Below are 18790 nucleotides of genomic sequence, written 5' to 3'. Positions count from 1 at the left end.
GGACAACCACAAAGGAGAGGACTGTAGCTTCCCTTCCCCATTTGTGGGTTTGCTGTTAGCATTGCTGGATTAAATCCACCTACAGTCTGATTCTTGCATTCCTAACCAAATGCATCGCTCGCTTCGGTTCAGGATATCAAGGAGAGTCGATCCAAAAGCTTTGCATCCGGGTTTGAAGTCGCACTGTAGCCTTATTAGACTTTACCGATTGGTTGGGTGAGCGTTGCTCCCAGAGAGGGAAGAAGGAGTCAAAAGGACACGAAGGTTGATTCAGAGAAAGAGTTCTTTATTTCTGCTCTCCGGAGCAGCAGAAAGGCATTTGCGTGGTCAGTTCACAGCAAGAGCACTTAAAGAGCAGTTTCACACAGCTTATATACCCTTTCTGGTCCTCTTGCCCCCTCCCCAGGAATCCAGCCACATCAGCTTATACACGTAAGTTGACATCCATGACCATAAACAGATGTTCCTGTTCCTATATTCTTTATCTTGGGGTAAGAAAGTCACCAACTCTAAGAGCACTCCTGGCGCCACCCCCGAGGCGTGGGGATGTCTTGCAAGGTCTGTGCATCAGTGTGTCAGGATATTTATAACCCACAAGATAAGATAAGCCCCAGCTCTGCCATACCATCTCCACTTCGGAACTGACAAGGCCATCCATTAAGCGTCACGTACTGATAAAGGAGAGGGCTTTGTTGATACAGCTGGGTTCTTGTTATACATTGGCTCAAGTGCTCAAGTTAATGGATTTTAGCTAACGGAGAAGGAAAAATGGGGATTTGGGGGCCCATTTCAGACTGACTGCACAGTCAGGTTTTAGATTTGGGAAACCCATTCCTTCAGCACTACGAAGGGCCATTCCTCTGGCTCTCCAAACAGCAGCTTCTGGTTAGAATAGCGTTTTCGTCCCGATCCGGCTTTGCTCTGCGTACAAATGCAGAAGTCCATGCATCTCCTCTGTAATGGAGCACATCTCTCCAGCCAGCCAAAGCAAGGGAGTCAGAACCAAGAAACATGACAGCCTTCTGCAACCTGGTGCCCTCCAACCTGGTGGACTACAGATCCCATCTGTGCAGGAGAGGGGGTTTCAGCAGGTGCGGTTTGCATCACAAACGGCATCTGCTGAAATTCACTTTTCTACACAAAGGTACTGGAGCCCTGCTCTCTCTCTCTCTCTCTCTCTCTCTCTCTCTCTCTCTCTCTTTTGACATCTTTCCGCTCAAATCCAGTGCGCCGTTCCTGATTTTGGTTTGTTCTGAGCGAGTCGGTGCCTGATTTTTACATAGCTCTTCTTGCCAGAACTGAATACAGATCGCACCAAGGCTGCCGTATGAAACACACTAAGTCACACCAGATACCTAAGTAATTTACCTCTGAACGTAAGAGCCAGCCTGCAGGGTCAGACCAAAGTCCCGTGCATCCTTTTCTCACAGATGCCTATGAGAAGCCTCTGAACACAACAATAACTCTACCTGCTCGCAGAAAGAGGATCATGGAAAAGGAGAAAAAGTGGTATAGAAATGAGAAGGAGAAGGAGAAGGAGAAGAAGGAGACGAAGAAGAAGTTGTTGCCGGATTCCCCTTCTGCTAGCGAAATATCTCAAGGGCTGTCACTTGGAAGATGGAGCATGCTTGTTTTCTCCTGCTCTGGAGGGGAGGACTCGAACCCATGTCTTCAAGTTGCAAGAAAGGAGATTCCGACTAAACACCAGGAAGTACTTTCTGACAGTAAGAGCTGTTTGACAGTGGAACCGTCTCTCACAGGAAATTGTGGGATCTCCTTCCTTGGAGGTTTTTAAGCAGAGCTTGGATGGCCATCTGTCATGGATGCTTTAGCTGAGATTCCTGCATTGCAGAGGGTTGGACTAGATGACCCTCGGGGTCCCTTCCAGCACTACGATTCTATGATCCCTTAAAGGGCACCCTAATTTTAAACTTCCAAAATTCACTTCCATATAGCAAGCACATATATATGACACGACAAATGGAAATTTATGGGCAGGCTTCCTTCAGCATTCATATTGCAGAACTTAGAAGAAAGGGGAGGGGGTGGGAAGGGGAGGTGGAAAAGACAGCGTATTAACGGGCTTTTTCTCAAAGCAATAACAGCAGCTTAGCAAACTGAAGTAATTCATACATCTTTAAGAACAAAGGATTTGTATAAATAAAAGATGGGGTCCATTTGAGCCTCCGGCTTTTGCAGACAATCAAAGAGAAGCAAGTTGGGCTAAACAGAAGCAAACTCTTAACAGCTTGCAGATTTGTTTGTTTGTTCCTTGCGAGGGAAGGCACCTTGGGCTAAAAGCTGCAAGGAAATTTTACAAGAGGGGAAACCTATATAGCGAGTAGGACTAACTGAGCCATCCATGGCACAGGACAAAGGAGGGTCAGCCCTGTGAGTGGCAACCTTGGAAAAAGGTAAATTCCTTTCTAGGGATCATGAGTAAAGGAACTGGAAATGAAACGGACAATATTATAATGCTGTTGCACAAACCTACGGTGCGACCACATTTGTTATTTTCTACTACCGATAGGGAACCTACATAAGGACTCTATACTGGCTCTTCGATACCCCATAAGGAAAAGGAAGCAATATTTTTCTTAGAACACTGGTTTGTGGTGTTAAAAAAAATGCATGATTTCAGCAGCAACTTACAGTGCATGAACTGGAAATGAATCAGGATTTTCACCCTCTTACCCCCCCCCAAAAAAAAAAACAATTTGTGCAGGTGGTATTGAAAGCAAAGGGTCCTCGAGGGTCCCACACACTTTTAGTCCTGAGTACGATATGTGGGTGTTTGCTTTAGAAAACTCCTGAAACAGCAGCTTGTCCTTTTTTCCTTACAGGAGGTGGGGAGAGAACCAGCAGGAGTGTCGCTAAGAGAACCAGAGGCCTGTACTTTTTACAAAAGATTAAGTGTAACATTTTCTAAATTACCCAAATGACTTAAAAGCCTACATATCCTTTTCTTCTCTTTCTTTTTTTTTTGCCTCCTCTCAATCTTCCCTCCTCTGACTCAAAGGAGCTGGAACAGTATACATAATGCACAGCGAGAAATGACGTCTGCGTAAATGAATTATTTTTCCTCCCCATTCGAAATGTCTAGGTTCAGCAATTAACAAATACAGTGGATGTTCAGGTTGCGAACATGATCCATGTGGGAGGCACATTCGCAATCTCCAGCGTCCACAACCCACAGCGCCACGTCTGCACACACGCAGGTTGCGATTTGGTCTTCTGCGCATGCGCAAAGCACGATTTGGCAGTTCTGCGCATGCACGAGCGATGAAACCCAGAAGTAACCCGTTCCAGTACTTCTGGGTTTCGGTGCGTCCGTAACCCGAAAACAAGCAACCTGTAACCCGAGGTACAACTGTATTGGAAGATTGTAGTAAGGTAAAGGGACCCCTCGCCATTAGGTCCAGTCGTGGCCGACTCTGGGGTTGCGGCGCTCATCTCACTTTATTGGCCGAGGGAGCCGGGTCATGTGGCCAGCATGACTAAGCTGCTTCTGGCAAACCAGATCAGCACACGGAAACGCCATTTACCTTCCCGTCGGAGCGGTACCTATTTATCTACTTGCACTTTGACGTGCTTTCGAACTTCTAGGTTGGCAGGAGCAGGGACCGAGCAATGGGAGCTCTCCCCGTCACCGGGATTCGAACCGCCGACCTTCTGATCGGCAAGTCCTTGGGCTCTGAGGTTTAACCCACAGCGCCACCCATGTCTCTAACCCCTGTCTACCCCTCCCCTTTTGTGCCATGTCAGTGATGTAGCAAGGATGAAGCAAGGATGTAGCAATGATGCTGTACAAACTGTATTCTGGAATATGGTGGGAAAGCTTTAAAAGTCCTTGTCACCCCATCCTCGGGGTTCAAAATTCCTCTTTGAACCTGTTGCGCAATAAACTTTGGTCTACAGCTATTTGCTCCGGTTGGTGGCTGGAATCCTTCCTTTAATCCGCAGGGACCCGCGGGCTCTGCCCGACGAGCTGGGGGACCGAGCAGCCTCGCACCTAGATTTTTCCGTAACAGCTTCCACCAAAGCCTTTTGCCTGCACAGTAGAACTGCACCTCTTCCTGTCTCCTCTTCTACGCAGCCCCCACCTACCCCCAGGTGTGCACCCTGAAATCTGCTTCTGAGGATTCATGTACCCTTGGGAGCAGGGGGGGGGGGCAAAGTCCCATTGCACCATGACATGCAACGGAAAGACTTGTGTGTTCCTGCTCACAGCTAATGTGCAGTTTGCAGGACCTTGTAGCTAGATTTCTTCTTCATCTCTTTATTTATATTCCGCCATTTTTTCCTGACAGGGACTCCAGGCGGCTTACAGATAAAATGAGAACAGTTAGAAACTTGCTGGTTTTTTAATCAATCAAAAACAGTGAAACATCAATAGAACTAAAAACTGTAAGTTCTATTAAAAGGTAAAGGTAAAGGTAAAGGGATCCCTGACCATTAGGTCCAGTTGTGGCCGACTCTGGGGTTGTGGTGCTCATCTCATTTTATTGGCTGAGGGAGCCGCGTACAGCTTCCGGGTCATGTGGCCAGCATGACCAAGCCGCTTCTGGCAAACCAGATCAGCACACGGAAACACCGTTTACCTTCCCGCCGGAGGAGTACCTATTTATCTACTTGCACTTTGATGTGCTTTCGAACTGCTAGGTTGGCAGGAGCAGGGACTGAGCAACGGGAGCTCACCCCATCACGGGGATTCAAACTGCCGACCTTCTGATCGGCAAGTCCTAGGCTCTGTGGTTTAACCCACAACACACACCTAATTAACAATAAAAACAACACAGCACCAGCCCCGAAATCAAAAGCAACCAGTCTGTTGGAATAAGAAAGTCCTCACTTCCTGATGAAATAATTTGCTAGTTTCCTTTTCTAACCAAACAGCCTTTCAGATGCATTTGGGGTTTTTTTTTCCCTGACGGAGAGTAGATGTCGCAGAGGAGAAAAACAGGGTAAAATCACCACATTAAAATGCTGTCCACAACCTTAAGAAACATAAATGTTTTCCATCCATGCCGAAAAGACAACATCCCACTGAGAAGGTAAGCGAAGCCCTGCTAGATCTGGCAAAGGGGCGGATTCCTGCTTTTGTGGTGGCCAACCAGATTGTGATGGCCTGGGACTCGGACTCAGAGGAGACTCAGTCTGCACCAGATCCTTTGCCTCGGGCAACATCTGAACCAAGTCTGGGGCCTGATCCTGAAGAGTCCCAGTCTGCACAGGTTCCCCTGCAACAAGCACCAGCTGGGCCGAGGCAGGGGCCTGAACCTGCCCTGCCTCCAGATGCGGGGATGACCTCGTTGCCTCCAGCTGGGCCATCACTTACAGCTGCTCCACTACCAGCTGGGTAAGGGGAGGCTGAGGCGGCCTCTAGGTCTAGTAACCCACCGACGTCTCCCAAGCTGCAGAGACTCAGGTCTGAGAGAAGGAGAGACCTGATTACTCGCAGGAGGAGTGCTCGCCTTCGGGCAAGACAGGGAGGTGAGTCGCCAGGGGATCAGGACCGGCCGCTGCTGTCGGACCCCACCCCAGGTTGCAGGAGCAACATTGCTGTATGCCAGATCCTGCCTGAGATCCTGTGCCTGTCCTTGCCTGGTTTCCTGCCTTGGCCCTGTCAGACTGACTCCTCGCGGAATCCTTGAATTCGGGACTGGACCTAGATCGCGCTTCACAGGTTACCCCCGGGCCCAGCCAAAAAGTATAGAACCACAGAGTTGGAAGGGACCCCATGGGTCATCTAGTCCAACCCCCTTCAATGTAGGAATCCCAACTAAAGCATCCATGACAGGTGGCCATCCAATCTCTCCTTAAACATTTCCAAGCAAGGAGAACCCATCGCCTTCCGTCCCACAGTCAAACAGCTCTCACCGTCAGAAGGTTCCTACTTGTGTTTCGTCGGAATCTCCTTTCTTGTAACTTGAGACCGTTGATTCGGGTCCTACCTTCCGGAGCAGCTTGCTCCATCCTCTATCCCTAAAGACCCATTTACATTGACTCGCATTCAGCACTTCCCTGCCAATCCACTCAATTTGGAGAGTTCCTTTTGAACCTCTTTGCCATCCTTTTGTTTTAATGACCCTGGACCATTTAGTAGCATCAGCAAACTTGGCTATCTCACTCCTTGACTCAGACTCTAGATACTTTGTGAAAGAGCTAGGAAGCACAGTTCCCAATACTGATCCTTGGGGAATCTCCACCTTCTGCATCCCTCCATTCAGAGAACTATCTGGTTTTTTCCTACTCTCTGCTAACGGCCTTGGTCCAGTATACCTGAAGGAGCGTCTCCATCCCCATCGTTCTACCCGGACACTGAGGTCCAGCACCGAGGGCCTTCTGGCGGTTCCCTCATTGTGAGAAGCAAAGCTACAGGGAACCAGGCAGAGGGCCTTCTCGGTGGTGGCGCCCACCCTGTGGAACGCCCTCCCATCAGATGGCAAAGAAAACAACAACAACAGACTTTTAGAAGACATCTGAAGGCAGCCCTGTTTAGGGAAGCTTTTAATGTTTGATGTTTGACTGTATTTTAATATTTTGTTGGAAGCCGCCCAGAGTGGCTGGGGAAACCCAGACAGATGGGCAGGGTATAAATACAGTGGTACCTTGGGTTACATACACTTCAGGTTACATATGCTTCAGGTTACAGACTCCGCTAACCCAGAAATAGTACCTCGGGTTAAGAACTTTGCTTCAGGATGAGAACAGAAATCGTGCTCCGGTGGCAGCAGGAGGCCCCATTAGCTAAAGTGGTGCTTCAGGTTAAGAACAGTTTGAGACTAAGAACGGACCTCTGGAACGAATTAAGTACTTAACCCGAGGTACCACTGTAATAAATTATTATTATTATTATTATTATTATTATTAATTAATTAACCAATTCCGGATCCATAAGAAGACCCCTTCCTCTTATTCCAGGATTGCGATGCTTTTGAACACAGGAAACTGTTTAGCAGAAGAACATCAGAAATGGATTCACACCAAGCCAAGCCACTGGTCCATCTAGCCCTTTACTGCCCACACTGACCGGCAGCAGCTCAGCCCTCTAAGATTTCAGGCGGGGTCTTTCTGCCTCTAAAGTGGATGCTCTAGAACTGACAGATTCCGCTACCTCCCTGAATGACAGGCTAAGAAAAAAGATTAGTGTGTCACACAGGAATGGAGAAGCTGACATTTTCAATGCGACAAATTGGGACGTAGACTTCCCAGATCTCCCGGCTCAAAGCAGACGCTTTTTATTTGTGTTTGTTCTCAGAGATTATTGTTTGCTCCTCGTGACCTCTTCTCTGCCATTTCAATATGTAACCTGAAATCTGACTTGCGGTATCTAAAAACAGGATGCTGACTGGTCCCAATAGATGTTTCAGATTATTCATTGCTTATTTCTCCACAATGGATCTTTGGATAAAGCACTCTGGCAGGTCTGTAAATCTTGACAGCGTTACAGAAATGTGCAGGTTCAAGGGGGTGTCTGGGCCTCCAAAAACCTTCTCACCAAAGCCTACGGAGGAAACAAATGCCTCTGAGGTGCCTCTGAGCAGTGACAGAAACTCAGATATTTAAGCTATAATTGCCTAATGGCACCTTGAACCTAGGTTGTGGTTGCCACAATGCAATATCTGGGCCCCTTTTCTTGCAATGGAATTTATTATTATAATAATTTATTCTTATTCTTATCCATTTCATTTCTATACTGCTTTAAGTTTTAAAGAAAAAAACCTCAAAATGGTTTGCAACACATTAAACATTGAATAAAAGAATCCAGAATAAAACAGATTCCAGCTTCAAGGCAAATAGTTCAGATACTTCTCTAAGTGACATTTGGCTTTGCCCATATTTATTTACCTGCTTAATTTATAGAGCCATCCCATAGCAGAAGTACTCTAGGAAGATAGTGTGGTGTAGTGGTCAGAGCACCAAACTAGGATTTGGGAGATGAGTGTTCAAAACCCCACTTAGTCATGAAGCTCGCTGGGTGACCTCGGAGTCAAGTCGCAGCCTCGTGACCTACCTCACAGGGTCGTCGTAGGGACTAACGGAGAAGCAGAGGTGAACCATACACTCCCGTAAAGGTAGGTAAAGGTAAAGGGACCCCTGACCATTAGGTCCAGTCGTGACCGACTCTGGGGTTGCAGCACTCATCTCGCTTTACTGGCCGAGGGAGCCGGCGTACAGCTTCTGGGTCATGTGGCCAGCATGACTAAGCCGCTTCTGGCAAACCAGAGGAGCGCACGGAAACGCCGTTTACCTTCCCGCCAGAGTGGTACCTATTTATCTACTTGCACTTTGACATGCTTTCAAACTGCTAGGTTGGCAGGAGCTGGGACCGAGCAACGGGAGCTCGCCCCGTCACGGGGATTCAAACCGCCGACCTTCTGATTGGCAAGTCCTAGGCTCTGTGGTTTAACCCACAGTGCCACCCGCGTCCCCTAATGTATACTATAAGTAAAGGTAAAGGGACCCCTGACCATTAGGTCCAGTTGCAGATGACTCTGGGGTTGCGGCGCTCATCTTACTTTATTGGCCGAGGGAGCCAGCGTACAGCTTCCAGGTCATGTGGCCAGCATGACTAAGCTGCTTCTGGCGAACCAGAGAAGCGCACGGAAACGCCGTTTACCTTCCCACCAGAGCGGTACCTATTTATTTACTTGCACTTTGACGTGCTTTCAAACTGCTAGGTTGACAGGAGCAGGGACCGAGCAACGGGAGCTCACCCAGTCGCTGGGATTCGAACCGCCAACCTTCTGATCGGCAAGTCCTAGGCTCTGTGGTTTAACCCACAGTGCCACCTGCGTCCCCTTGAAGGAAAAGGGGCCATAAATCAGCTAATCTGCTGACCTGCTTAAGAAAGCTGGAGGGGCCAGCCAGGTGGAGATGTCAGTCGCCATCCTAGCATCCAGAGATCTCCACATGGTCACCATTGGACCCATGCCAGTCGCAAAGCACACCTGGCTAATTTCTAATGCTGTTAAGAGAAGTTTATAGGAACCTAAAGAAGTTTAGGTTTTAGGTTTTAAGTTTTAGGACGCGGGTGGCGCTGTGGGTTAAACCACAGAGCCTAGGACTTGCCGATCAGAAGGTCGGCGGTTCGGATCCCCACAACGGGGTGAGCTCCCGTTGCTTGGTCCCTGCTCCTGCCCACCTAGCAGTTCGAAAGCACGTCAAAGTGCAAGTAGATAAACAGGTACCACTCCAGCGGGAAGGTAAACGGCATTTCCATGCGCTGCTCTGGTTCACCAGAAGCGGCTTAGTCTTGCTGGCCACATGACCCGGAAGCTGTACACCGGCTTCCTCGGCCAATAAAGCAAGATGAGTGACACAACTCCAGAGTCGGTCACGACTGGACCTAATGGTCAGGGGTCCCTTTACCTTTTTTAAGAAGTTTAGCGACAAACAAAAATCCTGGTGGTGAGCATGTAACCGGGGGGGGGGGAGCCACAGAGAGAGGGAGGTTCTGCCCATTTCCGAACGCTGCTCGTCGCACGACAGAAGCGTTGTGCTCCTTTTGTGCACATCCGTTCCGAAGAATTATCCTCTCTCTTTGCCTCAAGTATCCTCTTGAAAAGCTCACAGCTGGCAGGAGACAAATCAGCGAAGGCCGTCAGACGCGCCCTACAAACAATTGTCTTACATAATCGTCTTTGCCAGTTTGTTGCATTATGAGCACAGTTGTTTGATGCCAGATTCTCTTTACTTTCATCACGAGCAAAAGGCTTAGGAGGGAGTATCGTGCTTCGTCCTTTTTTTAATTTACTGCTAGCTGCATTGCTCATTTGGAAAGTGGATTTCAGCATCCCCCTCTCTCTCCCCTTCTTTCTAAACACCGGCTTTCTGAACAGTGGGGATGCGGGAACTGGTCTTTTTGCAGTTCCCCAGTCCCCAAGCAGCAGGGGAGCCGCCGTTCCCCCGTCTCCTGACCTATAGATACACAGCTTCCCTGTCCGCACAGACCTATGGATTATCTTTTGCATTCCCCAGTGCATCTCCGTCTGAATTTTCGCCTCGGACATTCCTTAAATCACTGCCTTTTAAAAGTGTCTTGTCCACAGCCACCTCAGGCCATGCCAAATAGAGAAATTATGCCAAAAACAGTAAAAACCGTGATGGGTCATTTCCCATCCATGTATAAACATGAATCACTTCTGCTTAGGGCAAAAAGGTTGTCTTACAGCTTAAAGAAACAAAGAGTTTCTAATTGAAACCATCCAACACAGAAATGTTCTATTCCAGCAAGGGCAACTCGCTTGCAGCTCAGCTCTTAAAAGCGAAATTTCTTTCGCCGGAGAAGTTCTCCATTAAGGTAGCACAGAAGGAAACAGTTCGATCCCACACTGCCTAGGTTACACACTGGAAGGAAAAATGTAAACGGCACACCTGAGGATCATAGGGTGTCCAGGAAAGAATCTTTTTCGCACACAGGACCACAGGAAAGGTCCATTATAGGAGAAAGCCAGGCCATTGTCTGCAGAGTTCAGTACCATCCGTACACGGACAGGTGGCAACTTTCAAAGGTTTTAGGCAGGAGTCTTTCCTAGCCCTGTCAGGAGAGGTTGGAGATGGGAATTCAAGACCTTACCGATGGGTAACAGGGTGGCACAGTGGTTAGAGTGTCGGGCTACAGCCTGGGAGTTGTTGTTTAGTCGTTTAGTCGTGTCCGACTCTTTGTGACCCCCTGGACCAGAGCACGCCAGGCACTCCTGTCTTCCACTGCCTCCCGCAGTTTGGTCAAACTCATGCTGGTAGCTTCGAGAACACTGTCCAACCATCTCGTCCTCTGTCGTCCCCTTCTCCTTGTGCCCTCCATCTTTCCCAACATCAGGGTCTTTTCCAGGGAGTCTTCTCTTCTCATGAGGTGGCCAGAGTATTGGAGCCTCAGCTTCAGGATCTGTCCTTCCAGTGAGCACCCGGGGCTGATTTCCTTCAGAATGGATAGGTTTGTTCTTCTTGCAGTCCATGGGACTCTCAATAGTCTCCTCCAGCACCATACCCTGGGAGACCAGGGTTCAGATCTCCAGTTGGCCACAAAGTTCACTGGGTGACATTGGGCCAGTCACTGCCTCTCGGCCAAACCTGCCTCACAGGGTTGTTGTGTGGGAGGTGGAAAACCACAAGTACCAATTTGAGCTCCTTGGAGGAAAAGGTGGGATATAAATGCAAACAAACAAAGAATCTTCTTTACAGCTACAGCTTTTCCAGAACAGAGATATGTGTTGTTATTCCTCAGGCCAGATGATGCTGGATTACAACTCCCATCATCCTTCACTACTGGACATGCTGGCTGGAGCTGATGGGTGTTGGAGTCCAAAAACACCTGAAAGGCCAGTGAGTTTCTAACCCTCCTCTAGACAAGGTACAGTAAAGGGTATTTTGCCTTAACACCCTACAGGAGTCTGGCAACCAAGTCCTAGACTCAATAGGCCTCTGAGCATGCGCAGTGCATTTTTCTTCTACGCCCCTGATTTGCTGCATTGTCAGACTATCGTTAGACTTGCCCCAGAGATTAATTGATTTGACTGATTGCTTATATTTCTATGCTGCGATTCAAATGATTCCCAAAGCGGCCGACAAACAATAAATAATAACAACTTGGTGGCACAATAACAGAACATCAGAGATACAGCATAAATCATAGTGAAGAATTAACAGGTCGTCAGTGAAACAATTAGAGAACACCATTCACAAAGCAACAACTACAAAACAGGTGAAACGTCACAACTGAAGCAAGAGTCGTTTTATATGATTAACGAATCGATAGAACACCTGAAATCTATAAAACAAAATAAATAACGTTAACAAAACAGCAGCCAAAAATAAACGAAGCCGTGTTAAGTTCATACACTGTCCACACACACACACACACACACACACACACACACACACACACCATGACTCTGCCAGAGATGCAGCGCTCACTGAGCTATAGGGATACCCTGTCCGCCCCATAGAGAGAAGAGATTCAGGGGAGAGATCCCATGGCTGCCCCTCAAGGCTCCTGGTTAAGGGAATGAGCTGTCAGCTTTGCATGCAGCGGGTCCTGGGTTCAAATGTCAGCAGTTAGGGCTGGAAACGCTCCCCATCTGAAACCCTGGAGAGCTTCTGCCAGTCAGAGCAGACAATACTGAACTAGATGGACCAAGGGTCTGCGTAAGGGGCTTTCCTATGAGGTCACAGTGTAGCCTTAATGGAGTTCACCGACTGGGTCTGCATTGCTCCCGGACAGGAGGAAGGGCGTCAAATGACACCAAGGGTTGGTTCAGAGAAAGAGTTCTTTATTTCTGCTCTCCGGAACAGCAGAAAGGCACCTGTGTGGTGTGTCCACAGCAAGTCCAAAGAAATGAGAAATTTCATGCAGTATATATATCCTCCAGGCACCCTCTCCCCCCTTCCCCAGGAATCCAACCACGTCAGCCTATACACGCAGGTTGACATCAAATATGTTCCTGCGCCGGTATTCTTAACCATAAAAGGGTATTCCTTCCTGTATTTCTGACCATAAAAGGGTATTCCTTCCTACTCTTATCTTGGAGCAAGAGGTCACCAACTCCAAGAACACACTCTGGCGTTGTTCCCGGACTAGATCTGTGCGTCAGAGTATGATAAGATAAGACCCAGACATGTCATCCCTACTCCACTGAAACAGCCAAGGTCATCCTTGCCATCATGAACTGATAAAGGAGAGGGTTCTGAGCACTTGTTTATACAGCTGGGTTTTTTGTTTATACATTGAGCTCAAGTTAATGGATTTTAGCTAAGGAAAAATAAGGATTTTGGTGCCCTTTTCAAACTGCCTGCACAGTCAGTTTTGGGTTTGGGAAACCCATTCCTTCAACAGTGCAAGCAGGTTGACATCTGGCAGTGAGAATCAGGAGGAAAAGCAGGTTCCATCCCCAGTTGTTATGCATTCGAGGGCACATCTAGCTTAAGCCTGCGACGCCTCTGCCCTCAGCCTGTTACCAACTGAAGGCTGCCCTTTCCTCACAGACATTTGGGTTACCACATTCCTTAGCAAGGGGTAGAAGCATCCCAGTTGCCCATTAATAAGGCCAACCATTAAGGGCCATCGGCCTATTATTGGTTCCCATAGCAACCCATCACCTCTAATTTACCAAGCAAGGGAATATGCCAGGCCACATCTGTTGTGGAAGATTCTCTTTCACTTTTCCAGAATCTTTCTCTTTCTCTCTTCCAGAATCCAGAGAGCCACCAACTTGGAACGGGACCCCAGGAGGACACTTAGTCTAACCCCCCACAAATACGTGCAACCTTTTGACATTATAACACAGTGATGAATAAAGGGTAGTTAAGAACATATGAAGAGACTGCTGGCCACATCCACGTGAAACAATTGCAAGACGTTTTAAGCTTCCCCCTAAGGAATCCTGGGAATTGTAGTTCACCACGCCTGGCAGAGGTACAATTGCCAGCATCCAATTGAACTAAGGTTCCCAGGATGATTCAGGGGAAGCCATGGGCTGTAAAGGTGATACTAGACCTGTTCAGGAGCCATATCTAACTCCCACCCATATATATTGGGGGGGGGGCTCTGCTCTGCTCAAAGGTGCCAGGTCTCAAATGCTGTAATCATGTAGGGGGCCCCAGATGGAGAACACCCACACCCTGCTCAGAGCTTGCAATAATGAGAAGTCACTTCCCCCAGACTCCATGCAAAATAATAATAATAATAATAATAATAATAATAATAATAATAATTTATTTATTTATAATTACTTTATTAATAATTATTTTTATTATTCAGAAAACCGGGTTCAGGGCAGCTAACAACAAATTTAAAACACTAAATTGATGCTACAAAAAAAAAAAACCAGCATAAAATACGGTATAAAACGTGAATAACAATAAAATAAAAAATCAATTTAGGGGGAAAATCCATCCAATAAACATTAGATGATCACCAGGGCTAGCTGGCTAAATTAGTCCTGTTTGGGCCAGCGAGGAGACCAGGGGAGAATTAGCTGTGGGATCCCAGAGTGGGTAATCTTCATAAAAACGGGAGAGGGAGGGAAGGAAGGGGAATAAAAGATCAGGCTAAGTTCAAATTGAAACCCAGGCGGAATAGCTCTGTCTTACAGGCCCTGCGAAAGGAGGTTAAATCCTGCAGGGCCCTGGTCTCCTGCGACAGAGCGTTCCACCAGGTCGGAGCCATCACTGAGAAGGCCCTGTGGAGGATAATCTGACTTCCTTAGGGCCCGGGACCTCTAAACTATGATGGACCTTAAGGTCCTCTGTAGGGCAGACCAGGAAAGGCGATCCTGTAAATACAAGGGCCCTAAGACATAAGAAGACAACACCGATAACTCCAAGGTAATGCAGTGCCCTGCTACCTTGAAGCACCTGCAGGATGAGGCCGGTGGCCCACAGAGTCCAGGATCCTCTTCTCACAGTGGCCAACCAGATGCAGGATCGAAGCCTAAGAGCAACTCTCTCCTCCTGCGGTTTCCAGCAACTGGTACCCAAAAGCATCACTGTCTCCAACTGAGGAGGGAGAGATAAGCTGCCAGGATGTGAAGCCATCTGTAGACCTCTTGGCCAACAGAGACAAATGGCAGATTTAAATTGGCAGATTATGCTGAAATGGCAAAAATTACCAGAAGAATCAGAAATCAGGGGAACCCAACATTTTAATATCTTAAAAAGCAGAGACATCACCTTGCCAACAAAGGTCCGTGTAGTTAAAGCCATGGTTTTCCCAGTAGTGATGTATGGAAGTGAGAGCTGGACCATAAAGAAGGCTGGTCGCCGAAGAATGGATGCTTTTGAAGTATGGTGCTGGAGGAGACTCTTGAGAGTCCCATGGACTGCAAGAAGATCCAACCTCTCCATTCTGAAGGAAATCAGCCCTGAGTACTCACTGGAAGGACAGATAGTGAAGCTGAGGCTCCAAGACTTTGGCCACCTCATGAGAAGAGAAGACTCCCTGGAAAAGACCCTGATGTTGGGAAAGATGGAGGGCACAGGGAGAAGGGGACGACAGAGGACGAGATGGTTGGACAGTGTTCTCGAAGCTACCAGCATGAGTTTGACCAAACTGTGGGAGGCAGTGGAAGACAGGAGTGCCTGGTTTGCTCTGGTCCATGGGGTCACGAAGAGTCGGACACAACTAAACGACTAAACAACAACAGTAACAATACCAAATCAGGAGGAAGGAGCATGTTTTCCATTACTTCCTAGCTGCAACGACATCATCAGCAGGAAGAGCTTGGCCGAAGAAATCCAGTCCCCCCAGATTGGATTATTTAACCATTCCTCTTCTGCGCTCATTGGGACACGGATGGCGCTGTGCGTTAAACCACAGAGCCTAGGACTTGCCGATCAGAAGGTCAGCGGTTCAAATCCCCATGACGGGGTGAGCTCCCGTTGCTCAGTCCCTGCTCCTGCCAACCTAGCAGTTCAAAAGCACGTCAAAGTGCAAGTAGATAACTAGGTACCGCTCCGGCGGGAAGGTAAACGGCGTTTCCGTGCGCTGCTCTGGTTCGCCAGAAGCGGCTTAGTCCTGCTGGCCACATGACCCGGAAGCTGTATGCCAGCTCCCTCGGCCAGTAAAGTGAGATGAGTGCCACAACCCCAGAGTCGGCCACGACTGGACCTAATGGTCAGAGGTCCCTTTACCTTTACCTTCTGCGCTCCTTAGGAACAGAGGGCACCGGCTTATACTTCCTGAGTCAGACCACTGGTCCATCTAACTCCATATTGTCTACACGGGCTGGCAGCAGCTCTCTGCCATTTCAGGCAGGCATCTCCTTGAGGCCTACAAGGAGACGCTGGGGATTGAACCTGCAATTGTAGATACTCTACCACTGAACCCTTGAGATTCATGTACTGCATGGGATTGAACTAGATGACCCTCAGGGTCCCTAATCATAGAATCTATGATTCTATGATTGCACAATTAAGGACTCCAGTTGTGAATCATTCTATTATTATTTTTAAATAGTATTTATTCAAATTTTAAAGATTACAAAGATAAAGAATAAAAGGACAAAAAAATAAAAATAAAAAATACAGAAAAAATACAAACAATTGACACACAAAAAAACACACAGATCAAACCTTTACATAACTTTCTTTCCTTTGCTTATTTCCTTGACCTCCTCACATCTCCCTTTTTTGTATTTTAGTTCAATTAGATATTTCAGCAAATCCTTTCCAACTTTGTTTTTATCCTAATAATTTATCTTAATATACTGTAATTCTCGTCTTTCACCAATTAAAAAATCAATTTTAACCTAATCCTTTATATCATTTCTACTAAAACCACATTACTTCATTCCAACAACCTTCTAACATTCCTTAATATTGCAATGTTTCTGTAGATAAACTTTAAATTTTTTCCAATCTTCTTCCACCAACTCTTCACCTTGGTCTCGGACAGTTGTGAATCATTCTAGCACCCCCTCCTTTTTTAAAAAATGAATCACTGCCCAAGTAGTGTTTTGGGAAGCCTGGTCCAAAACTACAGTGGTACCTCGGGTTACATACGCTTCAGGTTACATACACTTCAGGTTACAGAAATGGTTACATTTCAGGTTAACCCAGAAATGGTGCTTCAGGTTAAGAACTTTGCTTCAGGATAAGAACAGAAATCGTGCTCCGGTGACGCAGCAGCAGGAGGAGGCCCCATTAGCTAAAGTGGTGCTTCATGTGAAGAACAGTTTCAGGTTAAGTACGGACCTCCGGAATGAATTAAGTACTTAACCCGAGGTACCACTGTAATGGAAACATCCAATATCTTATGATGCTATTCCCAGGACACCACAAACTGTAGCAGTCTTTCTCCTCACTTTCACCACTGCCGTGGTTGCACGTGTGATTTAAGAACTTCAGGTTGCACAGCCACCCTTAAAATGCCTTTTTAGCATCCCTACTGTGCCATTTCATGCTTTCTGCCAGAATTGCAAAAAAGAAGAAGCAGCGAAAAGCCAAAGAACTACATCCGAATTTCCACTACAGTGAATTAAGACAGAGAAGCCAAGACAAATTAGACAAATGAACATTCATCTTATCGTTCCAGTGGCAAAGCACTGGCATGTGGCTTTCTTAGCAGACAGACAAAATCCTTTCCATTCTGCACAAAACAAGCCGCACTCCTCACTGCAGGTAGATGAAAGGTTATAAAAGTTGCCCGTAAAAACTTGAATATTGGCCTCCTCTCAGGATCATGTTGAGCTCTAATAAATGCCAGTGGTCCCTTTCTGGACTGTGAATCAAAGCGGTGACAGATCTCCAGTAGATTCAGATGATAAAAGATAATGCTGCTAATGTTTATTTGTAGGTGGCAAATTATTATTGCTGTTATTCCACCAAACAATAATAATAATCACGGGGCCTGGTATTAATACACCAGCTTAGGCACTTTTGGCTTTCTACTAAAGAGGTTTATACATGTTTAAAATAAATAAAAATCTTGAAACTTTTCCAGGAAAGTTGCACCGCTGCAGAATGTGGAATCGCGAGGTGTTTTTTCCAAATAGCTTGGCCGTAATCCAAGACCGTCTTCACAATGCAATTCTGCACATATCTGCTTGGCTGCAATGGGGCTTACTCCCAGGTAAGCAGACAAAAGACTGCAGGCTTAAGCATGCTAAAATCAGTGCAGAGGAAGGGACTTTCAGAGCACTTTCTACCTCTGAATTTCACCATCCCGAACACCAGCCATGGCTGGGGCCAAAACCCTTTCAAAATCCCTCTGGGCTGATAATCTGTCAGCGGATCATGTGGCAGTGAGTCCCACAAGCTCATTATATGCAAAGAAGTGCCCCTCCCGTTTTCTCCACCCAAGGCACCACTTTAAGCACCTCTGTCGTGTCCGCCACCTCTCAGGAGACCCTCCACAGCCTCAATCTGTGCCTCCTGCTTCACACGTGCAGCAGGGTCGACCTCCCCGCACGATTACTGCAGCCCCATCCCGCGGGCAGCCCGTTCCCACGTGCCCCTCGACACTTGATGCGGCAAGTCCTCAAGAGCTGCCGCGCGGACGCTAGCCAGCAGCAGCAGCAAACCTCTCTTTCACACGTGCACAAACACACACGCACTGCAGGCTCCTTCGTGCTTTTACACACACACACACACACACACACACACCAAATACAACCTTTTTCCAAAAAAACTGTGCACAGTTTTGCAACAACCACCCTCCGCAGCGCATCACAAAGCGGCTTAAAATGCAAAAGGGGTCTGGAGAGGTTCCCCCCCCCCCAGCAAGGAAGACACAGACCAGCCCCCCCCCTTTCCCCTCTCCACCGCCCCCTCCCCAGAATCCACCGCACTTTCTCCTCTCCCCCCTCCCACTTTCCAGCTGCAAAAGGGGTGGGGGGAGCGTGTCAACGTAAGAGATGGAGGGATCCTGGCTTGTTCTCTCCTCCCCCCCCCCCCCCCCGCATCCCGACACCCCCACAAAGGAGTCACTTACGGTACTTCTCTGCAGTTTTCTCTCCGCCCCCCCCCGCCGGAGAAACAGACCCCCCTCTCCAAAAAAATAATATTTCGAAATATTCCCCCCCCTTCCAAGATCCTTTGCCCCCCCCCCCCCGCTCCCCGGATCGCGGCGCTCGCGCTCACTTTTCTGGCTGGAATAGCCCGGGTAGTATCCATAGTAGCCGGTGATGCGCAGGATCCGGTCCTCGATGGTGGCCACCCCGTTGGGCGCCGCCTTGACGTCCATGCAGAGCGGCTGCGGGGGCAGCTCGGCCGGGGACAGCGGCGGCGGAGCCAGCCCGGGACGGTGCAGGGGGGAGCCGGGGGGGCAACGGAGGCGGACACGACCCGG

General features: G+C 47.9%; 1 protein-coding gene across 2 annotated transcripts in view; it reads right to left on the bottom strand.

Moving 5' to 3' along the window:
* The window catches only part of LOC309341709 (solute carrier family 35 member F4), a 193037-nt gene extending 174308 nt beyond the window's left edge, over positions 1-18729 (bottom strand). Inside the window, exon 1 of one of the 2 annotated variants that reach the window (XM_081861402.1) lies at positions 18583-18729. In XM_081861402.1, coding sequence (XP_081717528.1) covers positions 18583-18685 — 103 coding nt within the window. In that variant the 5' untranslated portion in view covers positions 18686-18729. The remainder of the gene's footprint in view (positions 1-18582) is intronic. The other variant, XM_081861403.1, reaches the window with a different exon arrangement.
* Between the last annotated feature and the right edge of the window lie 61 nt (positions 18730-18790).

The sequence above is a fragment of the Podarcis erhardii genome (genome assembly GCF_964252035.2).
Source record: "Podarcis erhardii genome assembly, chromosome: 1".
Lineage (NCBI taxonomy): Eukaryota > Metazoa > Chordata > Lepidosauria > Squamata > Lacertidae > Podarcis > Podarcis erhardii.
Note: the sequence above shows the minus strand (reverse complement) of the source record. Positions and strands in the feature narration are given on the sequence as shown.